Source organism: Salvelinus sp. IW2-2015, linkage group LG15, assembly GCF_002910315.2.
Source record: "Salvelinus sp. IW2-2015 linkage group LG15, ASM291031v2, whole genome shotgun sequence".
NCBI lineage: Eukaryota > Metazoa > Chordata > Actinopteri > Salmoniformes > Salmonidae > Salvelinus > Salvelinus sp. IW2-2015.
In genome coordinates this window covers 7,100,673-7,122,683 of record NC_036855.1, presented here as the reverse complement: position 1 = coordinate 7,122,683, position 22,011 = coordinate 7,100,673, and the positions used below count along the sequence as shown (strand labels likewise).

The following is a 22,011-nucleotide window of genomic DNA, read 5'->3' as shown; positions in this document are numbered from 1 at the left end:
CCCAGGAATCTTCAATAAAGGCCTAACACGCACGCACGCACGCACGCACGCACGCACACACACACACACACACACACAATGTTTGTATTAGTCCTCTGTAACTGACCTTTTGTCCGGCCCTAGTTCATAAACAGGTTATTTATGGCCCCTGCTAACAGAGCTTCTTACCCTCCAGCCCTCCCTCTCTCTACCAGGACAGGGGTCCCAGGACGCCCAGTGACCTGGCCCCCAGGGCTTTAAACACCCACYCACAGGACAATATGGACCAAATCCTACCTTGAGATCTGTGCAAAGACTAAGAATGTTCTCACAAATCCCCCAGTGATTTCAATGCATGATTTACGCACAGGGACTAAACCATTCTGTTCTGATAAGATGGGTAATAAATTGCCAGATTGTTATCTTGGTTTCTCCTCAAGTGGCCCTCAAGGGAACACAACCTTCTTTATCCTGGATTGTGGAGAAACAATACATCTTATCTTTAAACAGCCCCTTGTAAACCCTCTTAGTGACTTCCTGTCTATTTTTTGTGTGTGGCTAGAGACCTACGTCCTTGGGGCATCATGGGAAATGAAGTGTGTGGTCAAACAAATTGAACCGCACATAAGAAAAACCTATAGGAAACCAGAAGACTAGAGGATCTTGCAATGAGAGCCATTAGGCCTAGTATCAGTTTACATTTGGGGACATGTTCACAGGCCCAGATTAAGCCTACTTTCAAATCCTTGACTAAAAAGAATGTTCAAAGGAAACTCTCCATTGGTCCAGGAGTAGTACAGATGTAGGATCTTAATTTGGACCAGTTCGCTACAGCAGGAAAATAAATCTGCAGCAACAGGAAATGTGAATTATAATAAATTGACATTTTTGTAGGGGTGGATAMATWTTTCGTAAGGTAAAATCAATTCTGAAATTTCTAAGTGGAAATTACGAAACAGAATACTTTTTAAACCTGAAATTAATTATATGTTTTAAATGTCCTGAATTGCAGGAAAGTTCTCCTGCAACAGTGTGATCAAATTCATATCCTAGATCTGTATGATTAAAAACAAGCAGTGGATTGGGCTACTATTCTACCTGGTATGTTAGCATAGATATTGGGATGTAGCCTGTATCTCCATTTGAAAGGGAAGGAGTCATGTGGGGTGTCATGCTATAGTAGCCATTGCTGACACTTACCAAAACGCCTCTCTGGGTCTTCTTGTCATACGACAGACAACCGTGGTCAGAGGAGAGGTGGAACAGGTACTCCTCCTTTTCTGCCACTCCTCCTCTTCCTCTTCTGCTTTCTCCTCCTCCGGTCAGTGCCCGATGAAGATCTTCCACATATTTCTCCCTTTTCACTCCCAACTCTGTGGCTTTCCTCATCATCTCCTCCTCTGGTACTGTAAGAGTACAAAGCAGGGGTTAAAACAAGAAGACACAACTTTAGTCCCCAAGGTTTCTTCTGGCATTGATCCTCACTTTTCAATAAAAAAATTAAAAAAATGTAATCAGAGACTGATTTCTACTTAGCTACCAACATGTAGGTGTGTGGACTGGCCCGTCAATGATATTGATGCCAGTAAATAGGACTGGAGTTGTATAAAATTGCTGACGTGACTATACCGAAGTCTCACTGGAAGGACAATGCATACTTTAAATGCATGWATAAAGGAGGCTTAAAGATTAGGGGAAAATTTGCATGAGGGGAAACAGCGCCGCTGTTCGCCCCAGCGCCTTTGCTATTGTTTTTGTTTTATTGATGAAAACAATGTAGAGGGGTATTCGGCAGCGTGAAAAAAATCTAAAAATCTGTGCACTGCTGTCCTATCGCACGTGCAACGATGTCAGGGGGGGGGGGACTGTTAATTTTTCTGTAAGTTCTTTGTTGTTGGAATATCCCAAACAGACGTGGCAGTCTCACCAATTAAGAATTCCAGCTTTAAGGAAAGCATGCAAGGAGCCAAGAAGAAGATCATTAGCTGGAGCACAGCTGCTCTCCAAGGGGCCAGGGTCCCAATTAACACAGGTTCAAACACACACACACACACTSACACATGCACGTGCATATCTGTCACAATGCCGTTACTGCCTGTCATCTCCCAGATGGACAGCCAGAGAAGAGAGTAGCTATGTTCCATGTGTACATGAAAGCAAATATAGCAGTGCTTTGTTGCCATTCCTAAATGACACAAAACAAATGGTGCCCTAAGTAACTTCTTAGTTGAAAGACACAGTGTGGCATTCACTCGGACACCCCTCAACACACACACACATATACACTCACGCACACGCACACACACACTCACACACACACACACACAAAGACAGGCCTTGTAAGGCTTCATCAATGTAATACACCTGTAAGCTGCACCATATGAGTGAATATGGATGATGAAACAAGCCCGCTGCTGTCCCTCTGGCTAACAGACCTGCAGTCACAGTGCTATGAGTCGAGGTACATAGTTGGGCCAGGTGCCTACTTAAGAAGCCTTATGAAGAGAACCCCAAACACACCTGGTGACAACACAGTCTGGAGGATGGTGAAGGAGTCGGGCCTCTACCATGGACTTACTTTGTCTGTCTGTGTGTGTGTGTGTGTGTGTGTGTGTGTGTGTGTGTGTGTGTGTATGCGTGCATCTACATACATACTTGTGTAAGCCGCATCTAGCCCTTACCTTCTCCGATCCAGGACGAGCTGCCGTCACTGAGGGCGAGAGTGAACCCAGCACCCAGGTCTTCGGCCCAGTCCACCCGCAGGAAATAGGGGATGCTCGGGTCCAACACCACACTGATCTGACGGACCGTACCACTCATGCCTCCCAAATACCGTCCCACTTCTAGCTCCAGACCTGCAGAGATAGAGACCCAAGGGACAGACTTTAGACAAGGACAATCTTCATCAACGTTGAGTAGTGTCCACTGTACATAAAACACTCTTGATGTAACAACTTTTTTTTTTTTTTTTTTTTTTTTTATTTTTTTTAAATATACTTTTCCTGTTATGAATTTGGATTATTAACAGTGGTTGCATCAATGCCGGGCATTGTTTTATTGCTCATGGTTTACTGTGAATACAAGCCCCCATGCAAATTCACTCAGGGATTGGGCAGTGCCATACAGTGTGTTTCAACAAAGGGCCTTTTAGGAGGTTGAATATATATGTGTGTGTGTGTGTGACGTTAGAACCACAGGGGATATCCATGGGGTCTGGCATTGGGGTGTTGGCTGTCTAACCACCAACAACGTGCAGAATAAAAGAAAAGAGCACCACATCCTGGTTGTTTAACAGCTAACTCACTTAGAATGTTGTGTATCAAAACATATAGGTTAGACCTAGGCTGAATCACTTGATTCCCTGGAGGTTTTACCAGACAAAGATTTATCCTCAATCACAGGATTGAGGATTACAAGCCAATCTCAGATTCCCCTACCTGCAACATTTCTTCAAATGTCCCAATACAGAAACCATTGATGAATTATAAATGTATTGGAAAATTTGTTTTCCTCGACAAAGCCAGGGAAACTTTTACTTGATTACGAATGTCCATGCCAAAAAGCATGATTACAGCTTCCAGGTGAAGTGAGAGGTGAGTTGGACTATTGCCTGCTAAAGTATAGGGCTGAGTGAAAAGAACAGCTTCATTGGCAGTTGGCCATTTGGACACGTTTGAAGAAATGAAAAGGAGCCCATCCGGAGAGGGAGCCAAAAGTTATGTGTACACACATTTTTTCCCCCCTAAAGAAGCCCAAGGAACAGGTCAAGGTGATTCAAAATCAGTGGTACAGCTGAGACCTGTCGTCTCTCACACACACACAGACACACACACACACCCGCCCCTCTCAGCAGATTAAAGTTGACCCTTTGTGCTCTGAGGAGGGTTTGGTTAGGCAGGATGGAGGGGTAAAGGATAAGGAGGGAAGGGGGGTGGGGTCAACTTTAACCTCATAAAGAGAGCCCAGCTTCTCATTAGTTACTGTAACATCTGTCTGAAGGGACGATGACCCTGCAGTAATGACAGAAGGACACTCCAATTAAATAAACACTGTGCTGACTCTCAGGAATGGAGCAATGCCCATAGAGCTTCAAAGCCAATGCTGGAATTCTGGCCATGTCATCCTCATACCCCTTACACACAATCATCCCTGTATCCCTAAATCATGACACAAACTCCCTCCCTTTCACCTCTAGCCCCTCACTCCTCTATTCTCCTCTCACTAACTCTGTAATTCTTTGTTCACTCCTCCCCTCTTTCCCAATGTTATGTTCTGTCCTTTCTCTTCTGAAGCACGTTTGGCAGGGTCTCAATGGTTGAAGTCTCAATGGTGCAGTACTCTACTGTAGGGGTCATCAAAAAGTTACCGCAGCCACAAAGTAAACCCTGCCTATATCTTCAATTTCTCATCCTAAAATTGTACTTTAAACCTAACACTAACCTTAACCACACTCCTAACCKTATGCCTAACCCTAACCTTAAATTAAGACCAAAAAGCCAATTGTTTAAAAACAATTCTAATAACTGAAACAGTCGGAAAATCGACAAAGATACTCCAAACTTTTGAATTTTTATAATCCATCAGATATTGACTAAATTATAGCAGATAAAGAATATTTTACTGCCGCAAAAATAATGTTTAGGGATTTTGGTTGGAATTCATGTATAAAATGTATTGTCAAATTTCACATTTTATTCTTAGAATGAAATCATATATACATTTTCTTATTGTATCAGGTATATTTTTTAAATATATTTTGTGTAAAAAAAAGATTATATGTTCCTCATTTCCATAAATACACAGGGTATATTTACATATATGAATACATTAACAAAAAAGGGGTGGAATAGGGCTGCAACCAGCACTCACCTGAACTGCCTAGACTGCCTCAATTACTTATTCAACAAGTGTGTCAATAGCAGGATACCCTCAGAGTAAAAATCAACACGCTTGGATCACGCTAGATTACACCTATCTAAACATCAAATCAAATTGTATTGGTCACATACACATATTTAGCAGATATTTAAAAAWAATAATAATAACAGGGAGCGYGTTAGCGAAATGCCTTCCATTGTTTGCAAGTTTAGACATAATAATCACTATTATCATTTYCTTTCATTTCAGTGCATCTAATTTGTAAACATTTCAACCAATTTCGAAGAATGTTTATAAAAACGTTACCTTGTCTATTAAGACAAAAAACAGGGTGTAAATTTTAAAAAAAGGGTGGGAATACATTTTGTGAATGAAATATTTTGTCATGATGAAATCTTGGAAATAAAAACAATGAAATATTTTTGGGGGTTAAATCCAAACAAGCACTTGTTCTTGATACTAATCACTGTAACTTGATTCCTGAATAGATCACACTGAGTTTTTAGTTTTTTAGTTTTATTTATTTTTTATTTTTTGTTTTTACAAGTTTGCTCAGTCTGTTCATTTGAAAGAGATGGTAATTCTATATGTAAAATACGCCTGTAAGATTTTTTTAATGTATATATATATATATACAAATGTTTGGACACACCTGCTCATTCAAGGGTTTTTCTTTATTCTTAATATTTTCTACATTGTAGAATAATAGTGAAGACATCAACACTATGAAATAACACATTTGGAATCATGTAGTAATCAAAAAAGTGTTAAACATATCAAAATATGTTTTATGAGATTCTTCAAAGTAGCCACTCTTTGCCTTGATGACAAATTTGCACACTCTTGGCATTCTCTCAACCAGATTCCCCTGGAATGCTATTCCAACAGTCTTGAAGGAGTTCCAACATATGCTGAGCATTTGTTGGCTGCTTTTCCTTCACTCTGTGGTCCAACTCATCCCAAACCATCTCAATAGGTTTGACGGCAGGTGACTGTGGAGGCCAGGTCATCTGATGCAGCACTCCATCACTTTCCTTCTTGGTCAAATAGCCCTTACACAGCCTGGAAGTGTGTTGGGTCATTGTCCTGTTGAAAAACAAATGACAGTCCCACTAASCGCAAACCAGATGGGATGGCGTATTGCTGCAGAACGCTGTGGTAGCCATGCTGGTTAAGTGTGCCTTGAACTCTAAATAAATCACAGACAGTGTCACCAGCAAAGCACCCCACACCTTCACACCTCCTTCTTCATGCTTCACAGTGGGTACCACACATGCGGAGATCATCCGTTCACCTACTCTGCATCTCACAAAGACACAGCAGTTGGAACCAAAAATCTCAAATTTGGACTCATCAGACCAAAGGACAGATTTCCACCGGTCTAATGTCCATTGCGCGTGTGTTTTGGCCCAAGCAAGTCTCTTCTTATTATTGGTGTCCTTTAGTAGTCGTTTGTTTGCACCAAATCGACCATGAAGGCCTGATTCATGCAGTCTCCTCTGAAGAGTTGATGTTGAGATGTGTCTATTATTTGAACTCTGCGAAGCAATGTATGTGGGCTGCAATTTCTGAGGCTGGTAACTCTATGTCTTGTTTTCTTGTGTTTCGGTTAGTTATTATTTTTTTAATTCAATGTAGAGCCCCTAGTCCAGCTCAACATGCCTTAGATTGCTCTTTTGTCACACACCCCATTTATGGGCTGACCTCACYAGACTTAACTGGTGTCTACAGAGATGCAAGCTCTATCATCGTCACTCAATGCCTAGRTTTGCCCCAATGCCCCAATGCCAAGGTTTGCCTCATCGTCACTCAATGCCCCACTGTAATCATATCCTACCATACCTTTGTCTGTACATTATGCCCTGAATCTATTCTACCATGCCCCGAAATAKGCTCATTTTATTCTGTTCCCAACGCACTAGACGACCAGTTCTTAAAGCCTTTAGCCGTACCCTTATCCAACTCCTCCTCTGTTCCTCTGGTGATGTAGAGGTTAACCCAGGCCCTGTAGTCCCCAGCATTACACCTATTCCCCAGGCACTCTCATTTGTTAACTTCTGTCACCGTAAAAGCCTTAGTTTTATGCATGTTAACATCAGACGCCTCTTCCCTAAATTGGTTTTATTCACTGCTTTAGCACACTCCGCCAACCCTGATGTCCTAGCCATGTCTGAATCCTGGCTTAGGAAGGCCACCAAAAGTTCAGAGATTTCTACCCCCAACTACAGCATTTTCCATCAAGATGAACTGCCAAAGGGGGCGGAGTTGCAATCTACTGCAGAGATAGCCTGCAGAGTTCTGCCATACTATCCAGGTCTGTGCAAAAACAATTYGAGCTTCTACTTTTAAAAATCCACCAAATCAATAAATAAATATCTTAATGTTGCCGCTTGTTATAGACCCCCCGCAGCCCCCAGCTGTGCCCTGGACACCATATGTGAATTGATTGCCCCCATCTATCTTCAGAGTTCGTACTGTTAGGTGACCTAAACTGGGATATGCTTAGCACCCCGGCCGTCCTACAATCTAAACTAGATGCCCTCAATCTCACACAAATTATCAAGGAACCTACCAGGTACAACCCTAAATCCGTAAACATGGGCACCCTCATAGATATCATCCTGACCAACTTGCCCTCTAAATACATCTCTGCTGTCTTCAACCAGGATCTCAGCGATCACTGCCTCATTGCCTGCGTCCGTAATGGGCCCGGAGTCAAACAACCACCCTCATCACTGTCAACCGCTCCCTAAAACACTTCAGCAGGCAGGCCTTTCTAATCGACCTGGCCCGGGTATCCTGGAAAGATATTGACCTCATCAGTAGAGGATGCCTGGTTGTTCTTTAAAAGTGCTTTCCTCACCATCTTAAATAAGCATGTCCCATTGTGTCACGAGAATTATGTTCTGCCCTTGACCAGCACAAAAACATCCTGTGGCGTACTGCATTAGCATCGAATAGCCCCCGCGATATGCAACTTTTCAGGGAAGTCAGGAAGCAATATACACAGTCAGTTAGGAAAGCTAAGGCTAGCTTTTTCAAACAGAAATGTGCATCCTGTAGMACTAATTCCAAAAAGTTTTGGGACAATGTAAAGTCCATGGAGAATAAGAGCACAGCTGCCAGCTGCCACTGCACTGAGGCTAGGAAACACTGTCACCACCGATAAATCTACGATAATTGAGAATTTCAAAAGGCATTTTTCTATGGCTGGCCATGCTTTCCACCTGGCTACCCCTACCCCAGCCAACAGCTCTGCACCCCGTGCAGCAACATGCCCAAGCCCCCCTATTGTTGCAACCCCTAATTCAACCCTGTTCAACCTCTCTTTCGTATCGTCTGAGATCCCTAAAGATTGGAAAGCTGCAGCGGTCATCCCCCTCTTCAAAGGGGGGGACACTCTAGACCCAAACTGTTACAGGCCTATATCCATCCTGCCCTGCTTTTCGAAAGCCAGCTGGTCATGGGTGCACCTCAGCCACGCTCAAGGTCCTAAACGACATCATAACCGCCATCGATAAGAGATATTACTGTGCAGCCGTATTCATCGACCTGGCMAAGGCTTTTGACTCTGTCAATCACCGCATTATCGGCAGACTCAATAGCCTTGGTTTCTCAAATGACTGCCTCGCCTGGTTCACCAACTACTTCTCAAATAGCGTTCAGTGTATCAAATCGGAGGGCCTGTTGTCTGGACCTCTGCCAGTCTCTATGGGGGTTCCACAGGTTTCAATTCTCGGTCCTACTCTTTTCTCTGTATATATCAATGAAGTCGCTCTTACTGCTGGTGATTCTCTGATCCACTTCTACACAGACAACACCATTCTGTATACATCTGGCCCTTCCTTCGACACTGTATTAACAAACCTACAAACAAGCTTCAATGCCATACAACACTCCTTCCGTGGCCTTCAACTGCTCTTAAATGCTAGTAAAACTAAATGCATGCTCTTCAACCGATTTCTGCCCGCCAATCATCACTACTCTGGACGGTTCTGACTTAGAATATTTGGACAACTAGAAATACCTAGGTGTCTGGTTAGACTGTAAACTCTCCTTCCAGACTCACATTAAGCATCTCCAATCCAAAATTAAATCTAGAATTGGCTTCCTATTTCGCAACAAAGCCTCCTTCACTCATGCTGCCAAACATACCTTTGTAAAACTGACTATCCTACCGATCCTCGACTTCGGCGATGTCATTTACAAAATAGGCTCAAACACTCTACTCAGCAAATTGGATGTACACTACCGGTCAAAAGTTTTAGAACACCTACTCATTCAAGGGTTTTTCTTTATTTTTTATATTTTCTACATTGTAGAATAGTGAAGACATCAAAACTATTCAATAGCACATATGGTATCATGTAGTAACCAAAACAGTGTTAAACAAATCAAAATATATGTTATATTTGAGATTCTTTAAGTAGCCATCCTTTGCCTTGATGAGAAATTTGCACACTCTTGGCGTTCTCTCAACCAGCTTTACCTGGAATGCTTTTCCAACAGTCTTGAAGGAGTTCCCACATATGCTGAGCACTTGTTGGCCACCTTTCCTTCACTCCGCGGTCCAACTCATCAAAAAACCATCTCAATTTGGTYGAGGTTGGGGGATTGTGGAGGCCAGGTCATCTGATGCAGCACTCCATCACTCTCCTTTGTGGTAAAATAGCCCTTACACAGCCTGGAGGTCTGTAGGTCATTGTCCTGTTGAAAAACAAATTATAGTCCCACTAAGCCCAAACCAGATGGGATGGCATATCGCTGCAGAATGCTGAGGTAGCCATGCTGGTTAAGTGTGCCTTGAATTCAAAATAAATCGCAGTGTCACCAGCAAAGCATACCCACACCATAACACCTCCTCCTCCATGCTTTACGGTGGGAAATACACATGCAGAGATCATCCGTTCACCCACACCTTGTCTCAGAAAGACATGGTGGTTGGAACAAAAAATCTCCAATTTGGACTCCAGACCAAAGGACAAATTTCCACCGGTCTAATGTCCATTGCTCGTGTGTCTTGGCCCAAGCAAGTATCTTCTTCTTATTGGTGTCCTTTAGTAGTGGTTTCTTTGCAGCAATTCGACAMTGAAGGCCTGATTCACGCAGTCTCCTCTGAACAGTTGATGTTGAGATGTGTCTGTTACTTGAACGCTGTGAAGCATTTATTTGGGCTGCAATTTCTGAGGCAGGTAACTCTAATGAACTTATCCTCTGCAGAAGAGGCAACTCTGGGTATTCCTTTCCTGTAGCGGTCCTCATGAGAGTTTCATCATAGCACTTGATGGTTTTTGCGACTGCACTTGAAGACACTTTCAAACTTCTTGAAATGTTCCGTATTGACTGACATTCATGTYTTAAAGTAATGATGGACTGTCGTTTCTCTTTGCTTATTTGAGCTGTTCTTGCCATACTATGGACTTGGTCTTTTACCAAATAGGGCTATCTTCTGGATACCCCCTTACCTTGTCACAACACAACTGATTGGCTCAAACGCATTAAGAAGGGAAGAAATTCCACAAATTAACTTTGAACAAGGCACACCTTTTAATTGAAATGCATTCCAGGTGACTACCTCATGAAACTGGTTGAGAGAATGCCAAGAATGTGCAAAGCTGTCATCAAGGCAAAGGGTGGCTACTTTGAAGAATCTCAAATCTCAAATATATTTTTATTTKTTTAACACTTTTTTGGTTACTACATGATTYCATATGTGTTATTTCATAGTTTTGATGTCTTCACTATTATTCTACAATGTAGATAATAGTAAAAATAAAGAAAAACCCTTGAATGAGTAGGTGTTCTAAAACTTTTGACCGGTATTGCAGTCTACCACAGTGCCATCCGTTTTGTCACCAAAGCCCCATATTCTACCCACCACTGCGACCTGTATGCTCTTGTTGGCTGGCCCTCGCTACATATTCGTTGCCAAACCCACTGGCTCCAGGTCATCTATAAGTCTTTGCTAGGTAAAGCCCCGCCTTATCTCAGCTCACTGGTCACCATAGCAACACCCACCCGTAGCACACGCTCCAGCATGTATATCTCACTGGTCATCTCCAAAGCCAACACCTGCTTTGGCCGCCTTTCCTTCCAGTTCTCTGCTGCCAATGACTGGAACGAATTGCAAAAAATCACTGAAGCTGGAGATTTACATCTCCCTCACTAACTTTAAGCATCACCTGTCAGAGCAGCTTACCGATCACTGTACCTGTACACAGCCCATCTGTAAATAGCACACCCAACTACCTCATCCCCATATTGTTATTTATTATTTTGCTCTTTTGCACCCAGTATCTCTACTTGCACATCATCTGCACATCTATCACTCCAGTGTTAATGCTAAATTGTAATTATTTCACCACTATGGCCTATTTATTGCCTTACCTCCCTAATCTTACTACATTTGCACACACTGTATATAGATTTTTTTTTGTGTTATTGACTGTACGTTTGCTTATCCCATGTGTAACTCTGTGTTGTTGTTTTTGTCACACTGCTTTGCTTTATCTTGGCCAGGTTGCAGTTGTAAATGAGAACTTGTTCTCAACTGGCCTACCTGGTTAAATAAAGGTGAAATAAAAATAAATAAATCAACATTACAAACTGTTGTATGCAAATCTCTTTTGATACAAGGGAAATGATTTTGTCAAAATCAAAACAAATGTACCAGAAAKAAATAAAGATCATGGGCATGTGACTCTATGATCTGTATAGGGCACATTGAGCTGCCTGAAAAATGTGAACTAGGCCTAGGTGATAAAAGGTCATTCTCCATAGAGGATGAGTTATGGAGGATGTGAAGTCAAACAACCCCAGCCACTAATTCAAGGTGCTTCCAAGAGATAAGTGATTCTCTAATTACATATAGCCAAGTCACTGCAGCCAAGGCCTGGACATCCAGCAGTGTAATTAACTGACATTCCCAACATGYTCTGCACTTGCAAAACTGATGATTTGCCTATGGGCAGAAACATCAGAGAATCACTTTGGCGGCATGACAACAGCACTGTGAAATATGAGGACTTTGTTTTGCTACTAGGCCTAGTTCATGAAGTCGCTCGACCCTCCCCCACAAGTCCTTCATGATCAGCCCATGGGAGTTTGAACAGATTGGGCATGATTGAAAAATATGGTGTCTCAATATTTTTTGTTAAAAGTGACGCTTCAGGGCATATCAAGTGGCACTGAAACCCATGTAAACGGTCATTACATTGGCAGGTGAATTGTCTACATGGTATATAGTTCCACCTGTCCATGGCTTGCACAATCTTGTAGATATGCTCATTAACTATGGATATTACTTTGTAGCTTCCTTTTTGCATATCTAAATCATGGAAAATGAAAATATTTAATTGTGTAGGCCTAAATACATAAACCACGAGGCATCACAGTTGAAACGAGAATTTGTACCAACACTAAAACACTTTTTTTACATGACTAATTGTGTAACATACTAGTCAGTGGAACACCACGTGTGTATTCATTAGTCGCACACCGTAGCAAAACTTTTGGATCATAGCGAAAGGTTTTGCAATGAAAACTCCTATTGGACAAATTCCAGTAGGTCCCTCCCTGTTTGGTTCCTAGTGAATACCCCCCTGGGTATTGTTTCTTGTCGACTCATGACCAGGACCTTAAATTATTTAATCAAGAACATGTATTTTTAATATCAATAACAACTAGGTGAAGAAGGCTAGTGTGCAGTGTGTTATTTAAAAKATATTGAATTACAACAAACATTCCAAATCCGATTCAAATAAACACTTCTGGAGCTAACAAGTCTCAATTCCAAGAAATCATGACCAAATTCCCATCTGCATTTTACTGTAGAACACAGTTGATTTATGTGTGGTTTCGATTCAAAATGTTTGCATTAATGGTACATTAGGAGTGTCTAAGAGGCAGGCGTTGGGGAGATCATAAAACATGGTTTAAATGCAATCATGTCAAGATGTCTTCTAGGTATGTCGGAGGGAGCATATTGTGAAAACGTGTGACGTGAGGAAATGACCACAAACATGTCTAACGTCAGAGAAAAAGAGAGCACATCATTGCCAGTAACCTTCAATGTAGTAATTTTAGTAATGTCCCATTGTTAATCTTCTCCTTCCCTGCCTACATGATTGTAAGCTGTCGGAAAACTGTCACTGTACGCTGAGAGCTCTACTATAAATAATATAACCTATGACTGTGTTGTATCGAACTTTTGGTAACTAGCTAGTATCGTTCACTGTTTTTCCTCCATTCAAATGTAGCTCATTTGATATTGACCACCACACCTTCATCAGGAAGTAAGCAAGCAACTTCTCAATCAACTTTGCACGCATTCATTATGAATAAAAAAAAATCCGATATACATCGCATGTAGCCTACATGACGCAAGAGAAACAAATCTTACATGAAACTTGCCTCTTATGAATGAGTTCACTTCAGAGTAATAACTTGACTTCCGCGTTTCAGAAGTAGGTTAGGTATTCTCACTGTCTCTAACGTGTAAATTGTACACCACTGAAATAAATGATGCACTGACTGCATGTGTTTTCGACACTAAAGAAACMAACTGAAATAGCTAGCTAGTGCCCACATACTTTAAATACTGCACTTCAGAGAATCAACGCATGTTTTGAAAGCAAAGATATTTGAAGTTTGATAACTAAGCCCACAAAAATGGCCAGTAAATTGTAAGCCAATCAGGGAAGGGCTTGGGTGAGTGCGTAATGACGCACTAGTAACTAGGTCATTTCTAAGGACGAAGCGGAAGTGTGATGTGGCTTTGAGAAATTTAGCTACAAAAATGGTAAGAGTGAGAGTTGTTCAACTTTTCAATATCAATTCGTGACAATGGTTGATATAGGTTTTCGTATATAGTATCCAATTACCTCTATATGACATGAGTAGCTGGCAAATGTTTCTGTAGACAGCATGTGTAGCTAGCTAGCTTGCTTGTTAGCAAACAGTACTGTAACGTTAGCTAGCTTTGCCAACAAGGGCAATACATCAGGACAAAACATCTCGATCTGTGTTGTCTCGGTTTCTCCTATCATACTGACCTAGCTCTTTCATTTAATAACCTATTTGTTAGATGTCGATTGCATATCCACACGGTAGATGCCAATCAGTGTAACAGTTCGCAAACTCGACGAAATTGTGCCACGTCTGGTGCTTTAAAGACAACCGGGTTTGGGAACGCAAAAATAGGTCAAGTTATGACGTCAGTAATCTTCGGGTTGGAAAGTGGGGACTCTAGAAAGAGGCCCGAGTTTCCGAGTTGGGTGACCGTTCAAAACTCGTATTTTCCCGAGTTACCAGTTGTTTTCTAACGAGGCATTTTCCGTTCCTGGGCCACAAATGTAGCATGCCTTTGTTTTATGCCGCATTCACGTACTAGTCAGAGTTTGAACATTTCAGACTTTCTAACTGGTTTTATTTATACACGAGTAGCGTTCAACAAGTCGAAAACTTCCGAGTTTCCCAGTTCAGACTAGCATGTGAAGGCGGCATTATGCGCCGTTTACATCGTGACCTATTTCATTACGCCTTACATCATCTTCACTGAGTCTTTGCCTGCCTCAATATGGAGGAGAGCCTGTCTCATCAGATAGCGAAATATGGGGTGGGTATAATTTGTGGCACGTTCCAACAAGAATGTGTCAAACTTCGTAAAGTACAAGGTTGCCAACAAACAACGCATGCAAAGTAACATGATCAATCCACCTAGGTAACTAGCTGCCGAATAGGCATCAACTTCTTCTTAGTTTGTCGATAGGCTACCAGAGTGAGTACAGGCATTTATCGGGAATAAACATTGTGAGTAAAAAAACGTAATTAAATAGCCCACTCCCTACCCCGGTATCTTATTCTGCCGCTATACAACTTTGTGTGCGTTGTTTGTTGACAACCTTGTTATTTACAACGTTTTTGGAACGGATTCCTGTTTGAATGTTCCACAAATCATACCCACCGCAAAATATGACTTTTTCGTTCAAGACAGGATACATATTGTTTCAGGTGATAATATAAAATGTTTGTAAAGTTACTTTTTTCTCAACTTGTTTCTTTAACTGAATTTATAAATCGGGTGGTTTGATCCATGGATGCTGATTGGCTGAACATATGACAAAACAATACTTTTACTGTTCTAATTACATTGGTAACTAGTTTATAATCACAATAAGGCGCCTCTGGGATTTGTGGTATATGGCCAATATAAAATGGCTGTATCTAGGCCGTATACCACAGCCCTAAGCCGTGGTATATTGACCACCTTCCACGCCCCCTTGGGCCTTAATGTTTAAATATAGCAAGTCAAGCTAGCTTGCACTGCAGAGCAGCTAGCTGGCTAAAAGGTAGGCTAGGTTGAAGATTCCATTGTAGCTAGCGACCCACCCCCCACCTAATAATTAGCATCAAAAACGTCATTACCATCACATTAAACTTAAACGGGAAGTAACAGTCATATAATTGTCTTAACAGCCAATGTGTATTATTTAACATTACTATTAAAATGGTACTTATTTTTAGGAATGGTTAATTGTTTACAAGTTGCTAGCTATCCCATAAAGCCATCACTGAAAACCACATATTTTCATCTTCTGTGGTTTGGTAACTTCCTGTTCTTCAACAGAGTCTGGCTGGACTGAAGATGATGCAAAGTTTGGAAAGTTTCAAAGTATGCAGCCTCAGTCTCGCAATGGAGCCTTCCATTTTCACTCAGTTGTGGATGTCGCCATTGAAATGCATGACATCCGGCGCAACATAACTGAGTGGTATTGGGAACGAGGCGTGACATGSTGACTACACCGGCCATGCGCGCCATCATGCGCATGTGTATTTTGTATATCCCCACCAGACACAATCGTGACGCGCAGGTTAAAATACCAAATTCAACTGTCAATCAATTATATTAATTTCTGGGCAGGTCGAAACACACATTCAACATTAATTGACATTTAGCTAGCTAGCTGTTGCTAGCCTGTTTGTACAGGGAGATTAACATTTAGTTATTTTACCTGATATGCATATGGACCTCCTTTTAGTTGGTTATTTGTAGAATTTTGACCTGGAGTCATACAAATTGTGAGTTTCTCTAGTCCAATGCTTAATCCACAGGTGTATTATATTATTTTTATTGTTTCATTCACTTCCCTTTGACCTGCACTGTTGGAGTTCGGAGCATAAGAATTTCATTGTACCCTACAATAACATCTGCAACCCTGTGCATGTGACTCATAAATTCTGCAAATCTAAAAAAGAAAAGCTTTTTAGTTATCTTTTAATCTCTTCTCATTTGTCTTTCAAGCACCCACATGGGTTTATCTTCCTGAAATCCAGTAAGGAGGGGACTTGTGGAGCGTCTCAAGTAGAACCAAGTTGTATTCTAGCGATGGCTACACAAATGCGGTGTGGGGGAAATTATTGAATAACATGTATGTGTTAAAAATAAATATGCAGCACACGCCACATGTACGATGAAGTTWGCACGTTATGTTGTCTACAGGAGGATGCCCAACTGCTGAATRTTTTTGAGAAGGTCCTCAGCAAAAGCAGCCACTAGCTAATGTTAGAGGCTTGGGCTAGGTTTAGAGCCTTTATACCAGATCAAACTTTATTTCAATATCTCCTTCAAATATTGTATGGCCATTTGTTGGGATGCTAAGAATTAGTTTTATATGTTACTTTTTTAAAATTTAAATACCCATTTTCTTTGTGAAAACTTTAGTCCGATGCATTTCTTTCATTTGTCACTCTCTCCTCTTGCAGTCTGCCATTTTCAACTTCCAGAGTCTTCTGACTGTGATTCTTCTGCTCATCTGTACATGTGCCTACATCAGAGCTCTAGCCCCCAGCCTGCTAGACAAGAACAAGTCAGGGTAGGTACCATTTGAGTTCAGTTTAAACATTTAAGGGCAACTCGGGGTGTTAGCCCATGTTACAGACCTCAATGAACAAGGTCTATGAGTATATCACAAGCAAACCGTGCAACTTAATTCCCGACCTGTGATTGTACTGTTTGYGACAAGTTTTCCACGTCAGAAGGTCCTTAATTGGTAGAAAGTTAAAAAGGCATTATTTACAGTGCCCAATAAATAMTTAAATCCAATTGTTAGATGCTACCAGGGCCTAAAAGTTTCTTTTTGGACCACCAGCCACTGTGGCAGGTAGATTTTTACAAATCTTGAAGCCACTCAGATTTTTTCCCCAGACAAAATATATTTTTGCCATGCATACATAAAAGAACAAACTAAAAGCAGATGMCAATGCTTTGTAATGTTTCTAAAACAAGACATTTCTTAGTAAAGACACAAGCCTAGCCAGACGAGCCAGACGAGCTAAATTACTTCTATGCTCGCTTCGAGGCAAGCAACACTGAAGCATACATGAGAGCATCAGCCGTTCCGGATGACTTTGTAATCACTCTCTCTGTAGCCGATGTAAGACCTTTAAACAGGTCATGTACTCTGAGCATGCGCTGACTAGGGCGTCTCTTTGCTGTCAGTGGAAGCAGAAGACTCAAACTAGCATTGAAAAACAACCAAGCTTGTGAGCAAAACAATGTAAAGAGCAAAGAAACATGAGGACAAAGTCTAACTTTGAGGACAAAGTCTAACTTTGTAGACTTGCGCATAAATTAGACCAATTTTTATGCCTGCGCAGCGCCTCCAACATTAATCTATCAGCACTTCGCTGTATTTTTCTGTTCGCGTCTAACAACTGGATTTAATACTTTGTTGTGCACTGCTCAGTGATGCCAATTTAATAACAACAGCCTACCGACTATCGATATACATTCTAATGTGGGACGCTTCTCCAATGTTATGCCCTAAGACGGAATGTTACTGTTGTAATAACTGCACTGGGCTACCAGACTTAATGCAGTTATAAGGACAAAGCAGTGTACCATAACGTTCAGCTAGAAGAACAAGACTTCTTCTATTAACCTGCCTCTAGATAGCCTTGTTTGGTAGCTATTGACAGTGACACATTAATACTTGTGTTAAACTATTTCGTTTTATTTCTCAACAAATAAACAGCTTGTCAGAGAATGTTAGACCAGCCTATTCTCATCTCCATTGGGTCATTATTTTTCTTGGGAGAACACAGTCCATGATTCACTATAATGAGGCTGAGGTAACCTAGTTTYACACAGCTAGAGCTAGGAGGGACGCAGTAAGTATTTTGCCCAAGAATGATTTGTTGACTTGAGTGTATTTGGTTGTGATGTGCCACAGCAAATGTTTCATCATGGGTCCAATGCGTGTTGCGATTGATTGAATCTCTGAGGCTACCATCACTGCTACATCGACCAATATCCTTATCTCTATAAAAAGGATGTGTTGTTGGTGTTAACCTAAAAAAATACTTGTTTCCTGTACTACACTCTATCAGTGGCAAAATAAAACAATCACTGGAAAACATTCTGTTTGCCCCAAAAACATTTCCTTCAGATACATGAGCTAATTTATTTCACAGTCCAAGAGTTTAGAATGGAAAGCCTGCTCTGGTCATTGAGGGATTGGGTTGGAGAGGTGCTGTTGGCCAACTCGCACACACACACACAGGAGCATAATCTGACCACACACACACCTAAATATTCAATCTGTGGATGAAAATGCAGTCTTAGAAATGCCAGTTAAGGAATTCAAATCAAATCAAATTKTATTAGTCACATGCGCCGAATACAACAGGTGTAGTAGATCTTACAGTGAAATGCTTATTTACAAGCCCCTAACCGACAGTGCAGTTTAAAAAAAATATGGATAAGAATACGAGAGAAAAGTAACAAGTAATTAAAGAGGAGCAGTAGAGAATAACAATATATACAGGGGGGTGCCGGKACAGAGTCAATGTGCGGGGGCACCGGTTAGTTGAGGTAGTATGTTCATGTAGGTAGAGTCAATTAAAGTGACTATGCATAGATGACAACCRAGTGTAGCAGCGGGGGGGCAAATGTGAGTAGTCTGGGTAGCCATTTGACTAGATGTTCAGCAGTCTTATGGCTTGGGGGGGTAGAAGCTGTTTAGAAGCCTCTTGGACCTAAACTTGGTGCTCCGGTGCCGCTTGCCATGTGGTAGCAGAGAGAACAGTCTCTGACTAGGGTGGCTGGAGTCTTTGACAATTTTCATGGCCTTCCTCTGACACCGCCTGTTATAGAGGTCCTGGATGGCAGGATCCCTGGCCCCAGTGATGTACTGGGACGTTCGCACTACCCTCTGTAGTGCATTGCGGTCGGAGGCCAAGTAGTTGCCATACCAGGCAGTGATGCAACCAGTCAGGATGCTCTCGATGGTGCAGCTGTAGAACCTTTTGAGGATCTGAGGACCTATGCCAAATCTTTTCTCCTGAGGGGGAATCGGTTTTACAGGGCCTTCAGAAAGTATTCACACTGCAGCAGCAGGGATGTGATAGGACTTGGCTGCTATCTTCAGACTCAAGTATTTCTGTCCTTCCTTTTGATGTGGGTTAGGGGAAAGGCACGAGGAGGGATTGTGTAAGGTTTGGCCACCATGTTTAATTATGAAGTTATACATTTTTTATTGAGCTGTTGAATTAAATATATGTTGTTCCCTTTCAGAATTTTGGGAATATTCTGGAAGTGTGCCAGAATAGGTAAGCTATGTACATACCTTTTTTCTTAATCGTTTAGCTGATTGCTAATATGTCGATTTGTTATATAAGAGTAATTGTGACCGAACACAGTCTTATAACTCTTCCTTTTTCTCTCTTGCTCTCTTTTTTTAGGTGAACGTAAGAGTCCCTGGGTGGCTTTTTGCTGTGTCTTGATGGCTTTCAGTATCCTATTTGTACAGTAGCACACCAGACGAGGRGGGGAGAAGAGGAACGAGAAAGGAGAAGAAGCATCAAATGGACTGTACGATCCACAACGCACAGCAGAACCTGGATAGAGAGAAAGGGGAAACCCATCCCTACTATAGTAATGGATAGAGTGAGGGACCTGTGTATGAGGCTGGGGGTTGTCAGTGATTGTCCCCTCGCCCATAAGGAGTGTGTGAAATTCACCAGGGACTCTTGTCAGTGTGTGTAATGTTTACTCCAGTCATGGGTGGGCAATGTCTCCTCCACTATTCAGTCAAATGCTTTAATGACTCAGTTTCACCCTCTCTTTGTTCATGGGATCAAAACATTGTTTCCTCTCTTGTGCTAGAGGTTGGTCATAGAATTTCAAACATATCGTGAAAGACAGTGGTTTGTATTTTGCCTTGATTGGGCACTAAACTAACTTTACTGTGTTTTTGTAATTGAGAAGTGTCATTTTTTGAGGACATGTATGCTTTCTCCATGAAAATGATATTACGATCGGGAAACACCTGTTTCGTGGGGAATTTTATATTTGTTAATTGAACTGCAACGTGGAGAGTTTATAATGCATTTACAACACAAGCTCATAGTCTTATCATATCTCCTTTATATTATTGAGAGGTTATTGTTGGAAGTCAATGTGATCAAAATAACATGACACCCAGCAGTCATAAGGCTGATTGTCTTAACTACATGTTRGTTTCACAGAGCGGTGTATTTTTTTTGTGTTGTAATGGGTCTATTTATTAAATAACCTTTTTTGAAACTGAGGCGCCCAGTTTGTTACATACGTCAAGTACTTTAAGATCCATGCTTATTTCATATTTGGTATCTGTCAATCCTAGTTAACCCTTGGAATGCACTWTGGTACAGTTGAAGTCTGAAGTTTACATACACCTTAGCAAAATACATTTAAACTCAGTTTTTCACAATTCCTGACATTTAATCGTAGTAAAAATTCCCTGTCTTAGGTCAGTTAGGATCACCACTTTATTTTAAGAATGTGAAATGTCAGAATAATAGCAGACAATTATTTATTCCAGCTTTCATTTCTTTCATCACATTGCCAATGGGTCAGAAGTTTACATACACTCGATTAGTATTTGGTAGCATTGCCTTTAAATTGTTTAACTTGGGTCAAACGTTTCAGGTAGTCTTCCACAAGCTTCCCACAATAAGTTGGGTGAATTTTGGCCCATTCCTCCTGACAGAGCTGGTGTAACTGAGTCAGGTTTGTAGGCCTTCTTGCTCGCACACACTTTTTCAGTTCTGCCCACAAATTTTCTATAGGATTGAGGTCAGGTCTTTGTGATTTCCACTCCAATACCTTGACTTTGTCCTTAAGCCATTTTGTCACAACTTTGGAAGCATGCTTGGTGTCATTGTCCATTTGGAAGTCCCATTTGCGACCAAGCTTGAACTTCCTGACTGATGTCTTGAGATGTTGCTTCAATATATCCACATMATTTTCCTTTCTCATGATGACATGTATTTTGTGAAGTGCACCAGTCCCTCCTGCAGCAAAGCACCCCCACAACATGATGTTGCCACCTGTGCTTCACGGTTGGGATGGTGTTCTTCGGCTTGCAAGCATCCCCCTTTTTCCTCCAAACATAACGATGGTCATTATGGCCAAACAGTTCTATTTTTGTTTCATCAGACCAGAGGATATTTCTCCAAAAAGTACGATCTTTGTCCCCATGTGCAGTTGCAAACCGTAGTCTGGCTTTTTTTATGGCGGTTTTGGAGCAGAGGCTTCTTATTTGCTGATCGGCCTTTCAGGTTATGTCGATATAGGACTCGTTTTACTGTGGATATAGACATTTTTGTACCTGTTTCCTCCAGCATCTTCACAAGGTCCTTTGCTGTTGTTCTGGGATYGATTTGCACTTTTCGCACCAAAGTACGTTCATCTCTAGGAGACAGAACGTGTCTCCTTCCTGAGCGGTATGACGGCTGCGTGGTCCCATGGTGTTTATACTTGCATACTATTGTTTGTACAGATGAACGTGGTACCTTCAGGCGTTTGGAAATTGCTCCCAAGGATGAACCAGACTTGTGGAGGTCAACAATTTTCTTCTGAGGTCTTGGCTGATTTCTTTTGATTTTCCCATGATGTCAAGCAAAGAGGCACTGAGTTTGAAGGTACGCCTTGAAATACATCCACAGGTACACCTCCAATTGACTCACATGATGTCAATTAGCCAATCAGAAGCTTCCAAAGCCATGACATTTTCTGCAATTTTCCAAGCTGTTTAAAGGCACAGTCAACTTAGTGTATGCAAACGTCTGACCCACTGGAATTGTGATACAGTGAATTATAAGTGAAATAAT

General features: G+C 41.4%; 2 protein-coding genes across 8 annotated transcripts in view; one reads left to right on the top strand and one right to left on the bottom strand.

Moving 5' to 3' along the window:
- The window catches only part of LOC111974165 (DNA repair protein XRCC4), an 80,956-nt gene extending 67,434 nt beyond the window's left edge, over nucleotides 1-13,522 (bottom strand). For 3 of the 6 annotated variants that reach the window (XR_011480988.1, XM_024001799.2, XM_070446904.1), the window contains exons 1-3: nucleotides 13,270-13,521; nucleotides 2,661-2,834; nucleotides 1,180-1,385 (exon numbers count right to left, since the gene is read on the bottom strand). Coding sequence is in view for 4 of the 6 variants with exons in the window: in XM_024001799.2 (XP_023857567.1) it covers nucleotides 1,180-1,385; nucleotides 2,661-2,799 (345 nt within the window). In the remaining 2 variants the exon portion in view is untranslated. Of the gene's footprint in view, nucleotides 1-1,179; nucleotides 1,386-2,660; nucleotides 2,835-13,258 lie in introns of all 6 variants that reach the window. The other 3 variants (XR_002878674.2, XM_070446907.1, XM_070446906.1) reach the window with 2 other exon arrangements.
- A 37-nt stretch (nucleotides 13,523-13,559) lies between these two features.
- On the top strand, nucleotides 13,560-20,443 carry LOC111974166 (protein kish-A). 2 transcript variants are annotated; one of them, XM_024001801.2, is made up of 4 exons: nucleotides 13,560-13,657; nucleotides 16,621-16,730; nucleotides 19,433-19,467; nucleotides 19,600-20,443. In XM_024001801.2, exons 1-4 carry the CDS (start codon nucleotides 13,655-13,657, stop codon nucleotides 19,668-19,670), a joined length of 219 nt encoding a protein of 72 aa, XP_023857569.1. In that variant the 5' UTR covers nucleotides 13,560-13,654; the 3' UTR covers nucleotides 19,671-20,443. The 2 variants fall into 2 exon arrangements, with proteins under 2 accessions (XP_023857569.1, XP_023857568.1); XM_024001800.2 differs by lacking the exon at nucleotides 13,560-13,657 and adding an exon at nucleotides 15,488-15,529.
- The last annotated feature ends 1,568 nt before the right edge of the window (nucleotides 20,444-22,011 follow it).

Excerpts from the sequence above, each read along its gene's own strand:
- LOC111974166 (XM_024001800.2), top strand. The coding sequence starts at position 15,503 with ATGATGCAAAGTTTGGAAAGTTTCAAA. Across the intron at positions 15,530-16,620 it reads AAAGTTTGGAAAGTTTCAAA|TCTGCCATTTTCAACTTCCA; the intron begins GTATGCAGCCTC and ends CTCCTCTTGCAG. Across the intron at positions 16,731-19,432 it reads CTAGACAAGAACAAGTCAGG|AATTTTGGGAATATTCTGGA; the intron begins GTAGGTACCATT and ends GTTCCCTTTCAG.